Genomic DNA, 14,868 nt, shown 5'->3' on the forward strand with positions numbered 1-14,868 from the left:
GAAACTCATTTGCTAAGTAGATCTTTGAGATTATATTTTCACATTTTCTTTTGGGGGTGGGAAGGCTGTTTGTTTGTTCATTTAATGTGCCCTAGTCCCCAGTCTTCCTCTGGCCAAATCCCTTTCCTGTAAGCATTTCACCACGCTGAGTGGAAGGAATCCATCTGCCCCCTTGACTGGCTCCCTGTAGGTGATGCCAGCTTGGAAGTGTCTTGGCTCTGGCACCTCAGCTGAGCAGGCTGCAGAGGGACAGGGGCCTGAGCTGAACCCTGGGTGAGCAGTGTGGGCTTGCACTCCTCTGGGGCCCTGCCTGCCTTTGTGGCATCTGACACCAAGAAACATCCCCTTCTTTTTCTCTGTAGCACTTTGCTGGTTTGTAATTTTTCTCAGTAGCTTTGTTTATGTGTCTTTCCACTGGACTGTTGGCTGTCTGAGGGCAGGGATCTTGTCTGTTTCAATCCCCAAATATTTGCTGAATGTTATTGACTTTTAGATCCCTACTTGCCCAGCACTGTGGGAAGAAGGCAGGTAGTGCCCATTCTCAGGTTCCACAGGAGTTCTGACGTTGGCAGGAAGGGGTCCCTCTGGGTGCTTCTTCCTTGGGCTGGCATCTCCTCTACCAGAGCTCTGCTTCTCTTCCTTGTGCCTGAGCTCTGCCTTAGAAAACACTGGTTTTCAGCTGGGTACAGTGGCTCACACCTATAATCCCAGCACTTTGGGAGGCAGAGGTAGGAAGATTACTTGAGGCCAGGAGTTAGAGACCAGCCTGGGCTACATAGCAAGTCCCTGTTTCCACACAAAATGAAAAAATTAGCCAGGCATGGTGGCATGTACCCGTGGTCCAGTTAGGAGGCTGAGGCAAGGGGATCACTGGAGCCCAGGAGGTCGAGGCTGTAGTGAGCTGTGATTGCGCCACTGCACTCCAGCCTGGGCACAGAGCAAGACCTTGCTTAATTAAAAAATAAATAAACATAATAAAAATAAGTAAAACAAAAAATAGAAAACACTGGTTTTCATCTCCTCTCCCTTTCTGGGATCCCCCACTGTGCTGTCAGGCCATGTCGGGAGGGGCTGTGTTGCCCCATTTTTCTCTCCCTCCACCCGGTTCCTTCTCGAATCTTTCTTCTGGTGTCTTTTCCTGCCTGCTGCCTCCTCCCCACTTCTCTCTTTGCAGCTGTTAAGATGCGGGAGGACCGCAAAGACTTGACAAGAGGCAAGTTCCTGGGCATATTGAAGGACAATAAATATGAGTGTGGATCAGTACACAAATTCCAAAGAGGATTGTTCATTCTTTTCAAAGCAGTCCCAGGAAATAGCAGTTCCTGCAGTGCCTTTTCAACTTCCTTGTAGCTTACTGCCATGTATTACAGTGCATGTGTCAGCCTCAATTTTTCACCTTGAATGCCCGGGGCTGAGACTTAGGCTTTCTGGGTGGGTTAACCCCAAGGAGTCCATCAGAACTTAAGGTGTGGGAAGTAAAGGCATGTCAAGGAGCTTTCACCTAATCCCAGTGCCCAGGCACATTGACAGTGGCTGGGCATCAGCGTTTTGTAACGCTCTGGGTAATTCTGATGTGCACCAGGATTGAGAACTACTGCCCTCAGCCTCCCTCATCAGTGGAGGGGTCATGTGATGACACCGAGTATGATTTATGGCTGTATTGAAAGGCAAGTTGTTTATATCTAAAGGGTTTATTGTGGTGATTCAGTAGGAGTGATGGCCACTAAAAATGATTGCAGGCGTGTAAGAGGGGAAGAAAACTTGGTTGGTGGTTGGTATAAAAACCTTGTCAGGCAAGGCTGTGGCTTAGTATATTTATGTTGCTCTTATCACCAGCAATTAACCCCAAATGTGGCTGGATAAATGGCTTAGTGCAGTGCTGTAATAACTGCAAGAATATTTTGGGAAATGACTGTTACACATGGCTGATAAACTGACCATCTTAGCAGAGCAGCAAACCTCACTGAACATTCCTGAAGGCTTGTTAGCTACAAACAAATGCCTATTGATCCATCAAATATTAACTCTATTAGCTCTTTCCTCCTTGTTTTTTTTTTTTTTTTTTTCTTTTGAGAGAGCCTTGCTCTGTTGTCCAGGCTGGAGTACAGGGCTATTCACAGGCACGATCATGGTGCACTACAGTGTTGAGCTCCTGGGCTCAAGTGATCCTCCTGCCCCAACCTCCTGAGTAGGGAGGATATGATATTTCACTTTTGATTAGGGAGAAATTGTATAAACACCTGTGGCCTTAAAACCCTCAGCAGTGTTCTTTAGTCTTTGTGAGTTTCTCTTTGACTCCACTGTAAACTAGAAGTGTCTGTAGTAGATGCTCAATAAATAGCTGCTGGCTGGATGAATGAATTTGTTCCAGGTTACTCAACAGGTAGATAGCAGTGTTTGTCCAGCACTAGTACTTTTTCTTCACCTCTGTAGCTCATGAGAAGCACGGAATTATATAGCTGGCAACTCCCCATATGCGTTTGTTATTAGCATATGTGGCCAAGACTAGGAAAGTAAAGAAGGGTGATGTGCAGGGTGAGGAAAGGATGGGGCTTGTACCCTCAGAGGATTTCCTTCCTGTCCTCTGTGTGGTCAGTTAATTTCTAGCACCTTTAGATCACGGCAAGAAGGGCAAGGACCCTTCTGCTGCAGGTCCGGGCTCTGGGAGAACAGAGAAGCAGATGAAGCTGGGGTCTGTCTGAGGACTGAAAAGGTTGGCAGGCACCAGCTGTGGGGCTGGGACCTGGGGCCTGGGAAGCATCCCTAGCCAGGACAGGGAGATGTCCTCAGGTTAAATCCTCCACGAATGACCACATGTGGATTGTGATGTGGTCTTTCTTTGGAAAGGGGTTATCTGGGGAGAGTTAATTTTGGATTTTGCTTTACACTTATTTTTAAAGTGGAATATTTCTCCAGCATTGGTGACAATGGCCTAGAAAAGCCCGTTAGTCACCATCTGACATCTTCCCTGTGCGGGGTGTTGCTGCCTTTGCTTCTTTCCCACCTGACGCCTGTGGGGCTGATTTCGGTCCTCCTCCGAGGCCTCAGGGTGATTTCACTGGCAGACGGTGCTGTGAGGAACTCCTGCTGGGCCTGAAGTGGTGTCAGCCTCTGCTTCCATCCTGGGGTGTCCGGGAGCCAGGCGAGCTTGTGGGGTGGTGGGGAGCCACATTGGAGGATGCGATGGTGTCTAGGCGAGGCCTGTCCCTGTGAGTCCAGATCTGTAAGGCTGAGTCCGGCCTGTATTCCCCACAGTCTTTTTGCTCTTTGCTTTCCCTCTGTGTCTTCTGGAAGTCACCCTCAGTCTGGGACTTAAGGAACAGGTCTAATTTCTCTTCAGGGAACTGAAAGATATGGAATGCTCATCCTGTGTTCCCTGGGTCTCCTCTAGGTTCCTTTGTGGAGCAGGAAGAGGGTCTCTCTGTGTTTGCCGTGGGCAGATGTGGGAGGCTGTGCTGAGGGCATGGGGGAATGGAGGAGATGCTGACCTGCACGCTTTGTCGAGAGGTGGGAGAAGGGCTGAGGCCGGTATTCACTCCCTACCCAGGCCGAGCTGCCCCCGCTGACTTTCCTGCTGGGTCTCCACACCCCACCCCCAGGGCAGCCGTTGGGGCGGGTGAGCTGGGGAGGAACAGTTGGGGTTGAACGTGGGTATGGGGTGGGGCAGCCTCTTCCCCAGCAGAGTGCGGTTGCTCAGAGTCTTGGGTTTTTCAGAAGCTGAGAAGTCTGGGCCGGCCACACAGGTGGGATATGCCACTCTGATGGTGCATGTGCAGCCCATACTCTTCCACCTGCTGTTCCCTGACCATGCCTGTCCCCTGCCCTCTTGAGGATGGGCCATCAGGTGGTTTTAGAGGAAGGTGCCTCGCTCTGTTGCTATCATTCTGTTGCTCTGTCACTTGTGAATGTGGCAGCCTCTGTGTTTCTGTGAACTCCAGAGCCCCCTCAGTGAAGAAGCCTTCAGGATGCTGCGTGATTGGCAGGTGGGGGTGGGTGGGCCGTGCTCCTGAGATGAGGGAACTTACTTTGCCTTCTGCTCTGAGGAGAGGCAGGCTTTGTGGTCTCAGATGAGGGGGCTGAGCACAGATACTCACTGGGGCAGGGTTGGGGGGATCCTCCTTTTCTCTGGGGTCCCCTCTAGATTTGGAAGTATCCTAACAGCCAGCCAGGTGTGGGGACCATGGCATCTAGCGGTCTTTGGGAACAGCAGCTCTTTCTTTTCCATGCAGCAGCTTGTGCACTTTCCTAATGAGCCCCTGGGGCTCTGGGCATGGAGAGGAAACGGGAGGCTTTGTCCCTGCCTTTGCAGAATGTTCAGTCTGATGGAAATCTACTTTTAGGAGATGCCCAGCCTAAAAATAATAGGCAATACAAATATTGCCAGTCCCTACCATTTATGACGCGCAGAGTGTCAGTCACGGTGCCGAACACTTAGTAGCTCATTTGATCCTCATAATCTCCCATTAGGTTGGTATTGTCTTTTTATTTTTCTTCAGATGAGAACCTTTTATGGATAAGGAAATTGAAGTTCAGAGAAGCTAAGTGACTTGCTTAAGGTTGCACAGTTAAAAAGTGATATGATGGGGCTCCAGTGCTCGCACTCTGAGCCACTACTCCAGTAGCTCACAAACGTGGGTGTGCAAGAATTCCCCAGGAACTCTGTTTAAAAATTTGATTCCTGGGCCCCTTGTCAAGAGAGTCTGATCCAGTGAGTCTGCAGTAGAGCCCAGGAATCTGTATCCCAAATAGGCACCCCCCTCCAAATTAGAGGCATGTGCCCTGGGGATGCAGTTCTACCATCCAGTGCTCTTCCCAGGGGGAGAACAGATTGAAGTTATCAGGTTCTCCTTTCCCTGAAGTGATGGGGAGTGGCAGGCCCCTCTGAGAGACAGAAGTTTCTATGTTCACTGCACCAGGAGGTGGGCTCAGGAAGGGCACAATATGATGGTTACATTGAGAGTGGAGGGGAACTTCCTGCTGAGCCTATGCCTGGTGATTCTCAGAAGACAGAGCTAGAGGAGGCTTTGAAGGAAGCAAGGGAGCCAGGAGATGGAGACACTCTAATCCAGAGAGCAGGAGCTAGGAAGTAGCCTGGTTGCAGAACATATGTCAACAGCCAGAGAGAGGAGGCAGACAAAGGGATTTTCAGGTGACTGCAGGGACACCGATTGTTACACTACAGTGCATGACTGCAGGCACAAAAATCCTGGCAAGAAGACATCCACCAGTGCCTCAGTTTCCTTGTCTGTACAGCAAGATCAGACGGTTCCTGAAGGTCCTGCCTGTGTGTGCCATAAAGGGTGCCCTTGTTCAAATAAGAAGGGACTGTACTCCAGGGACAGGGAGTGCTGTGGGGATGAATGTACTACAAACCTGGAGAAGCAGATAGTCAACAAGGCCGGGTGGTGCATGGTTCTCAAATATTTCTTTCTAGACTCGACCTCAGACATGGGTCCCTGTCCATTGATCCTCCTAGTCACTGTCCCTCCATCTGCTTGAACCGAGCATGCCTCTAAACAAAATTCCTCATCATCCCTAACTTGACTTTATTTTTGTTATTATCAATTCTCTCTTTGCCTAGGTGCTGGTGTTAAATGATTGTTGAACTGAATTATTTAACAAATATCTACCATGTGTTAGGCACCGAGAAACCAAGACGAACAAGCCACAGACCCTGTCCTCAACAGCAAACCTGTAAATATTGTCACCTGTGTCAAGCTGCGTTCTAAGTACTTCTGTTCACTCCGTTAATCTCCACAGTAGTCCTATGAAGTAAGCACTGATATTGTCACCCACATCTAGTAGATGAGGACATTGAGTATGGCAGGTTAAGTAACTTGTCCAAGCTCACACAAGGAACTGGGCAGCCTGGCTCTGGGGTCTGGTCTCTTATACATCACCACCTCCCAAGTCCAGTGGAGGGTCCTAGGAGACTTCCCAAAAAAGATGTTCTCTGAGCTAGCTTAGAGAATGAATTGGGGTTTCCATGTGCAGAGACATGGGAAAGGGCAGCCCTCACACAGGGAACAGCAGGAGCGAAGGCATGGAGGCAAGAAACTAAACCAGGGGCCAGGGAGAGTGGCCAAGGAATATGGTGGTAAAGGCGAGGCTGGCTGGGAAGTGGGACTGGGTTGGGAAGTGTATAGACGTCCGCACCAATACATTTGGGTTTCTTGGAGGGAAAGGAGATTTCTAGAAAGCTGTGTGCAGAAAAGTAAGTAGATATGGTCCCACCTGTGATTAGAAAGGTGGCTCTAGCGTTAGGGCATGGAGGTGGTCTACAGAGGGAGAGCCTGGAGGCCAGTGATGGGTGTGGTGGCTGCTGCCTTTGTCCAGGGAGGCTGGAAGAGGCCCACTAAGGGAGCTGGAGGGCTAGGGCCACAGGGAGCCCCTGGGCATCTGACTGTTAGTGTCTTCCTACCTTGGTTACCAATGGCGCTAAAACTTGTCCCTCATGTCCCCCAATCAGGAGATCTTCTCCAGCCTCTGGGGAACCAGATATCACCTCTTCCCCAGGGGACTTGGATGGATCCCAAAGGCCTTCCTCCTCTTCCTGGGCTTGAAATATCCCATATCAGCCTCCTTCCTTCAAATTCCCAGGGCTCTGCCTTCATCCAGGTGTTAAGCACCTGAAGAGTCAACCTCCTAGCTTCTCCTCCCTCTGAAACCTGGGAGCCCACACTCTTGCCAGCCCCCACTGGGTGCCTCTGAGGACCTCATTCCTTGGACCCTGGTGTCTAGGGCACCCCAAGCCCCAGCAGAGCTCCTGGCACTCCTACAGGCTCCTTGTGCCAACCTCCATATAGCTTCCTTTCTCAGGGGCTGCCTGACAAAGTATATACTTAACTCTTCTGTTTATTCCTTGCCCTCCTTCCATCCATAGCCTCTTTAGAATGTCAGCTCTGGCTGGGCGCAGTGGCTCATGCCTGTAATCCCAGCACTTTGGGAGGCCGAAACAGGCAAATCACCTGAGGTCTCCTAGGAGTTTGAGACCAGTCTGCACCAATATGGTGAAACCCTGTCTCTACTAAAAATAAAAAAACTAGACTGGCTTGGTGGCGCACCCCTGTAGTCCTAGCTGCTTAGGAGGCTGAGGCAGGGGAATTACTGGAACCCGGGAGGGGGCGGTTACAATGAGCCAAGATCACGCCACTGCACTCCAGCCTGGGCGACAGGGTGAGACTCTGGAAAAAAAAAAAAAAAAAGGAAGAAAAGAGAAAAAAAAAAAGAATGTCAGCTCCTACACATAGGAACTTCATCCTGTTCACTGCTGTCCACCCCCATGCTGCAGGGTGTTTCTCCTTGGCAAGCTCCCTGCCCTTTCTGGGCCTTAGTGCTCTCCTCCATGAAATGGGATATCATGATGCCTGCTCCCCAGAGGGTTGTGTGGAGCATTACGTGTGATGATATAGGCAGAGCACTTAGCACAGGGACTGTACAAAGCCCTCAATAAATGACCCGGGGTCTGTCCCAGATGTGGATGGTTTGTACTTTTAAATTCCCACGCATTCCAGGAGAGCTTGTGTTTCTCTGGACTGCCTGTATGTTTGGATGGCAGTAAACAGGCGAGAAGAAAACTGCACTGCCTCCAAAAAGAAGTGGAAGAAGTGCTAGGTCCTGGATCATGGGTTTTACCCTCCCCTGGCCCTGTCCTTATTCTGGCTGTTGGCCACCAAGTGACCAGCACAGACCTTCCAGGAGCCAGGCTGCCCCCAGAACCTGACTGAGACCAGCTTGTGAGCTGGGGCCAGAGCTCCCTGGGGTGAGTGGTGTGAACTGGGGGGTGGGCTGGGATCCTCCTGAATCTGGGGGCGGCTGCAGCTGAGGGAGGCTGTGGCGAGGTCAGCCCTGTAACCAGCATCCCTTCTGGGGACTGCTCCAGAGGATCTGGTCAATAAGCTGCGCATGGTTTTGAAAGGGCTGGGGCCACTGGGACAGAGAGGAAAGCCATATAGCTGCTTCTTCCAGATGTACTTCCTTCTGTAACTTCATAAGACATGCACGCATGCAGTGGAGCACGATGATACCACCCACAGACCACCAGAGGCCTCAGTGCTGAGAGAGCTGTGGGCCTGTGAGGCCTGTTGCAGAGAAGGCCTTGCATGGCAAAGGCCTGAGCCATCAAATGTGACACCCGAGGGATATGGCGAAGGCTGGAGATAATAGAGACAATGAGCCCGATCCCCTTCCCCCGAGTGAGTGTCTAGGTGAGGCAGGACCCATGCCTGGGGTGTGAGGTGGTAATGATGTCCAGAACATTCCTCTGGCTGGTTGGACCTGTGGACACAGGGCTGGCCAACTGGGTGGATGGTTGGAGAACTGCTGGCAAGCGGTCTGCCAGCTTCCTGCCCATCCATCACCTTGTGTGCACCAGGATGGGCCCCTCTCTGCAGCGCTCAGTTACCCTAACATTGAGAGGGGCCACTCACGCCTGGGCTGCACTCAGTACGCTTGGGGAGGGGCTGCGCCAGTGCACCAGAAGTCACAACAGACCCTGACCCTGGCTGAAGGAGTCAGTCTCGAAATGGACCTTTTTTTCTTTTTGGCTAAATTAACATTTGGCATTTCAGGGTGCTGGCCCCACGCCCGGCCTCTCTGGCCTTCTGCCTGTCAGCTCCTTTGAGGCTATTTTTGCCATTCACTTATTTATTAACTATTATTGCTCCCCAGGACAGATGGGCACACAGGCATACTGACATGCGCATGCACACACACACACGCACACACACACACGCACACACACACATGCACACACACACACTTCAAACCTGGAACCCGTTAGAAAAGCCAGCGTGTACTCGCCAGGCTGAACATGGGGTGGAGAAGGAGAAGCCATCAGGAGGACGGTCATCCTGGGTAAGACTGGAGGAAGGGCTGTCGGGGTAGCAGGAGGCAGCTGCCTCCTCAGAAACGCCCCCAGCCCCAAAGGCCTCGCTGTGCTTGTTCTAGCCCTCAGAGGTGTTCAGCCCTGGGAAGGGCTCATGTGAGAGGACTGTGCATTCTGCCTGGACCATCTTTCCAGGGAAATTGGCATGGGGAACTGGGACCTCTGAGCGCCCCCTGCTAGGATATAGGAGAGCGCTCGCCTTCCCCTTGGGGAGGCCCCAAGGTCTGCTTCTCTGCCTGACCCCACCAAACCCCCATTTTCTAGAGGAAGGAAACTTGGCTCCTGCCTTCAGAGAGCTCCCAGCCTAGTGAGGACAGCCCTGGACTCTGCTCGTGAAAGGTGCAGGCTTGGGTCTGTCTCAGCATCTGAGATCAAAGAGTATTGGAAGGCATAGGCCTGAGCGGAGGGGCAGCGTGTGCCCAGCCCCGCCCACCATTCCATCTCAGGGCCAATGGCCACCCCTTGGCCCCCACAGTCCCATGTGCGTGTGCACGGCGCAGACGCTTGGGTGACCGTGGGATAATCCTCATGCTGGCTTCCAGTCTCCTTGTCTCAGGCCCAGCCATCTGCTCTGGGATGGTGGCCTCACCATGTTTCTTCCACACCCGGCACTGGGACACTCAAAGGCCGGCATGGAACCACAGGGAGGACAGGATGAAAAGCGGGACCTTCTGCCATAGGCTGCCTGAGGCCTCTCTCAGGGCGTTGGCCTGTGTGTTGAAGAGATGGGAATGGTGCTCCCTGCCACTCCAAGGACACCAGGGCCTGAGCAGGTGCTGTGTCAGGGCTGAGTCCTGGGGTGGCCCCTTATGCTCTCCCCCTGAGCTGGCCACCCTCCCCTGCCCTTCTTTCCTCATACCCGAGAACCCTTCTCTGCCTCAGGAAGACACTGTGCTCCTGGGACTGGATTCTTACTGCAGAGGGACTGTCAGCTGCCGGGCCCTGTCCTCTGGGGCCCTTCTGCCTTGGGGCTTGGTGACAGGTCTTCTTAAAATAGTGTCAGGGAGCTCTTGAGGGCAGGGGCTTGTCTGTCCCCAGCAGATTGGGAACTCTGAGGACAGAAACGGGTACTGCTCCTTAGTCTGAGAGCCCCCTGAGGATGGCATTGCATCCCCTCTTCTCTCCCATCAGGACCCAGTTTCTAGCTGTGGGATGCAGAAGGTGCCCAGTCCTAGGCGCCTGAAGATCTGGGAAGGAGGCTGTGGGATGTGGAGGCCTCAAGGCTGTAGCTGGGGATGCGGGAAAGAGAGAAACTTCCCACCTCCCACGGCACAGAATCACATCCCCTTAGTCAGTGGTTTCCCTCTGCTTCCCCTTCTCCGAAGGGGTGGGGCGGGGATGGGTTTTATCGCTGGGGTCAGGATTCCACAAGCCTGATAGCCAGTGGAGCTTGTACCTAGCTTGGGCTCGTGCCCAGCATGGGCGTGAGTAAGGAAGAGGTGGATGTGAGTGTGGGATGGACCGGCAATCAGGGAGGGCTGAGCTGGTGCCTCTTGGACTCAAGACTGAGGCCAGACCTCCTGTGTCCTCTTGGGCTGCTGCCTTGTCTGACCCACTCCTGAGCCTGGGGCCAGGGTGGTCCCAGTAACTGGTCTGTCCTCTCACTGCAAGGTGCTGGGGAGTCTCTCCTGTCTGTGAAGTCAGCCCTGACACTCCTCCCCAGGAGGGAAACAGGGAAGTTTCTGCACCGTGTGTCCAGATACTGCTGTACAAAAATTCCTGGGCTCCTATCGGGTGCTATGTCTGTGTCTGTATCTCCCCTACTTGAGAAAGGACCATCTCATTAATTGGCGTGCTCGCCCCCTCCCCTGGAATGGCCACAGGCCTTGGATTCTTTTGGAGCCTTATGGCCTGTAAAGGCGTGATGAGAAGAGAGACCAAGCCTGCTGCTGATGGGCCCAGCCTGGAGCCATTATGCCATGGTCTAGGAGGAGGCGAGTCCTTACAGCTGGGCATTCTGGTTGGGGTTGAGGAGGGGAGTCACAGCGCCCCCTGCCACCAGACATGAGCTGAGCTCACTGCCTCTGCCCTGCAGTTGTGACTCAGTGGCTGTGTGGTTTAATGGTAGGTGCTGGGGCTTTCCAGTTAGGCGGCTCTGCGTTTGAAACCCAGCTCTGCCACCTACCTGTATACAAGAGCCTTGGAGAAGCGATGGCAACTATCTGACCCTCAGTGTCCCCATTTAGCACTTGGCGCTATTGATATCCACTCCACAGGGCTGTTGTGAGAATTTGTGTACTAATCTGTATAAAACGCCCTAACCTACCTCCCTGCCTATGGGACTTCCGTGGGCAGCCCGAGAGGAGGTATGTCTGCTAAATGACTAGCTCCTCTGGCCACCGTGCCTGCCCTCATTTTTTCATGATCTTGTTCATTTTAGCTTCTGGCTGCTTTAACTGCTCATCCAAATCTAGACTCAGCTTTGGTGCCACTTTGCCGAAAGAAAGGATAGAAAGCCTGGCAGCATCAGGAGCTGAGCAGAACCCTTCAAGGGCCCCTCTGCCCAGGAGGAAGCTGACAGTCCCAGTGCCTGCACAGTTTTCTGATTCCCAGTAAAGACTGCATTATTATGAGCTAATGTCTGTGCTGTCCCTGGAGTGGCCAGGGGAGAAACACCGGGTAATGTGATTATTACAACAGTGACAATAACAACAACAGCACACCAACAAGCCACACACATTTACGGAGAAGGCCGTGAGTTGAGGGGCTGGCTCCAGGCCAGGGCTGTGGTTAGCACACCAGGGATGGCTGTGGCGCTTGAAGAGAGTGAGTTTCAGGCTTTTCATGCTCAACTCTCCCACAGTCCTCCCCCATTGAATAAAAAGCCAACAGGACATATCAATAAATCCTTTCCACTATAGCATAGCAGTGGGTTTGGTATAATGTGGTCTTGTGCCTGCCTGGGAGGCCAGTGGGGGAGCTCTCAAAAAGGAAGGCGGTGGTCTCCATCTGTTCTGTGTCCGCCATGCCCCTTACTCTTTACTTGCCCACTCAGAACTCCTCCCACCCAGTCATTGCCTACCACCCACCCTTGGATGACAATGTGAGCCAGGGTACAGGGAGCAATTGCCCTGTGAGAATTCTCCATGGCTCAATCTGATGGTCATAGTGGACCACACCCAGGTACTAGATTTAGGACTAGGTGTCATGATGAGATAATGTCTGTGCTGCCCAGAACTGGCATAAGTGCTAACATAGTATGATGTGATTATTGTAGTGTAGTGGCTAAAGACCACCTGAGTGTGAATCCTGGGTTTATCATTCATATACTGTACAACTTTGAGGAAGTTACCTAACCTGTCTGGGTCTCAGCTTTCTCAGTAGGAAGTGGAGATAATAAAAGTAACCTACTTCTCAGTGCTGGTAAACCTGCTTGTAATAGTGTGTAGCACCTGGTCAGCCCTATAAGGATTTACTCTTTTATAGTCATTCTTTCAACAGAACAATAAGCACTTGGAGTGATTCTCACCCTTGGGGTCTGTTATATGTTAAACTGTCTCCCAAAAAAGATGTTGAAATCCCAACCCGCAGTACCTACGACCTTATTTGAAAATAGGGTCTTTGCAGATGACAGTGTTAAGATGAGGTCATCAGGGTGGGCCCTAATCCAGCGTGACTGGTGTCCTTATAAAAAGGGGAAATTTGGACAGATGCAAATTTACACAGAGGCAAGAGGACCTGAAGACAGGGAGAGAACACCATCTACAAGCCAAGGAACACCTGAGGCTACCACAAGCCAGGAGAGAGGCAGGGAACAGATTTTTTTCTTCTTGGGAAACAGCCCTCAGAAGGAACCAACTCTGCCAACATTTTGATTTTGGACTTCTGGCCCCCAGAACTGTGAGACAATAGATTTCCGTTGTTTATGCCACTGAGTTGTGGAATTTTGCTGCAGTAGCCCTAGCAGACTAGTGCAGGATCTGAAGCGGGTATGGTGTGGGCCACTGCCCCTCACTGCTGCCCTGAGCTGCTTGCCACCCCCAGGGAAAAACAGTGTCAGAACTGAGCAGGCCAGGGTGGCAAGGCTTTGGCTGGCCTCAAGCCTCTGGCATCTGTCTCAGATGGTCCAGGCTCTTGACCGTGTAGGAGAATGGAGATGGGGCCATCTGTAAGGCCTGGGGCACAGATCACTCACCCTTCACCTCCCACCCTACCTTCCTGCCCCTCATCTCTTTCTTAACCCACTTCCTGCCTCATCCCTGCTCCAGGCAGGAGGAAAAGGAGAAGGGAGGTAACAAATCTCTGCGAGGACAAGCCAAAGCAGGGTTTTGGCCTGAACATCTCTGCCCTTCTTGCCATCTCCTGGAGCCTTAACTGTGATCTCTAAGCGGGAAATGATCTGCCTGTCTAGGGTGTATCTGTGTGTCTGTGCATGCATGTGAGTGTGGATAGAGAATGTCCTTCATTAAGCTGCTGTGGCCTCGTGACCATGACTCATAAACTTACAACCAAGCTGTGCTGGACAGAGGAGACCTGTCTCCAGGGTGGGTGATGCCAGCTCCTGATATAGCAGCCAGTGCCAAGGCCCTTTGCAGCACACCTTGGCAGCCTGCCCCGCCTGCTCCCTCTAAAGAACGGTTTGTTCAGTTTCATTTGAGGAAACAGATATGTCTTGAGCATCTCTGTATGCATAGCCTAGGGATACAATGATGAGGATGGTGCAGGCTTCACCCACAGGGAGCTCATCATTTGTGCTGGGTGGAGGTGTGGGGGGCGTCTACAACAACTGCACGAATAACTCAATACAAGGTAGAATGAAATGAGCACGGGGGAAGTGCAAGGTGACAGTCGGAGTGGGAAGAGCGACTCAGAGGAGAAGGGGAGCTGAGCAGCAGCTGGGGAGGGCTGGATGGGGGAGAGCCCAGGGAAGGCTTCATGAAGGAGGTCACTTTTGAGAGGGGCCCCGCAGCAAAAGCCTTGCTGGCAGGGGGAGCGGAAACAAAGGTTTGGAAGCTGCAATGTGCCACGTATGTCCGGGTACATAGAGTCTTCCCCGGTGACCCAAGCACAGGGTCCTCCCTGGAGCAGGCAGGAGTTGAGGCTGAATGTGACACATCATGGCTGCCCTCACATGCTGGGGCGAGGAGTATCTATAGAACCGAGGTGTAAAAGGGGATCCACTGAGGTCTGCGGGCAGGAGTGCACGGTGCAGTCTGTACTTTAGAAGGGTCGGTTGGACAGGGAGCATTTACAGGATTGAGGAGGCTGATGCAAGTCTGGCAACGTGGGTATGGGGCCTGAGGTGGGAGTAGGAAGGAAATGGTGAAGGGAGAGACATTTCTGTTGGAAAAGTGACAGGATTTGGCAAGTGAGGAAGAGGAGGCGTGGAAGATGAGCCAGAGTGATGGAATACTGCTGCCATTCAAAGAGAAGTGGGTGGGCGGACGGCACTTCCCTGGCCTGTGGGGGCGCGTGGAGGGGAGGGCCTTGAGTGCCACCTGACTGTGTGCTCCTCAGATGCGTGGAGGGCCTGGAATCATGATGAGGGGAGGGGATGCAGCGCTCTCTCGGGTACCGGGTGCGCTATCAGTGTTCCCTAGAGAAACAGAACCCTTAGGATTTATATAGACATAGAAAGATTCACTCTGGGGGATTGGCTTATGCAGTTACAGAGGCTGAGAAGACCCATGAGCTGTTGTCTGTAAGCTGGAGGACCAGAAAAGCCAGTGACGTGGTTTCAGTCCAAGCCTGAAGGCCTGAAACCCAGGAGAGACAATGGTGTAAGTCCCAGCCTAAGTCAGAGGCCTGAGAACCAGGAGCCTGCTGTCCAAGGCCAAGGGAAGATGGATGTCCCAGTTCAAGAAGAGAGCGAATTCTCCCCTCCTCTATCTTTTTGCTCTATTCAAGCCTTCAGTAGTCAAGCCTTCGGTGGATTTGATAACGCCCACCTGAATTTGGTGAGGGCGATTGCTGTGGTTTGAGTTTGTTTTCACCGAAACTCATGTTGAAATTTGATCCCCAATGTGGTGGTGTTGGAAGGT

The 14,868-nt window shown here is 52.3% G+C and overlaps 1 protein-coding gene across 2 annotated transcripts in view; it reads left to right on the forward strand.

The window, feature by feature from the left end:
- ADCY5 (adenylate cyclase 5) overlaps nt 1-14,868 on the forward strand; it is a 164,562-nt gene that overhangs the window by 15,565 nt on the left and 134,129 nt on the right. Inside the window, exon 1 of one of the 2 annotated variants that reach the window (XM_077993792.1) lies at nt 8,679-8,856. The exons of the other annotated variant lie outside the window; for it this stretch is intronic. Coding sequence (XP_077849918.1) covers nt 8,698-8,856 — 159 coding nt within the window. The 5' untranslated portion in view covers nt 8,679-8,697. Of the gene's footprint in view, nt 1-8,678; nt 8,857-14,868 lie in introns of those variants that run through there. 2 annotated transcript variants of the gene reach the window in all.

The sequence above is a fragment of the Macaca mulatta genome, chromosome 2, assembly GCF_049350105.2.
Source record: "Macaca mulatta isolate MMU2019108-1 chromosome 2, T2T-MMU8v2.0, whole genome shotgun sequence".
Lineage (NCBI taxonomy): Eukaryota > Metazoa > Chordata > Mammalia > Primates > Cercopithecidae > Macaca > Macaca mulatta.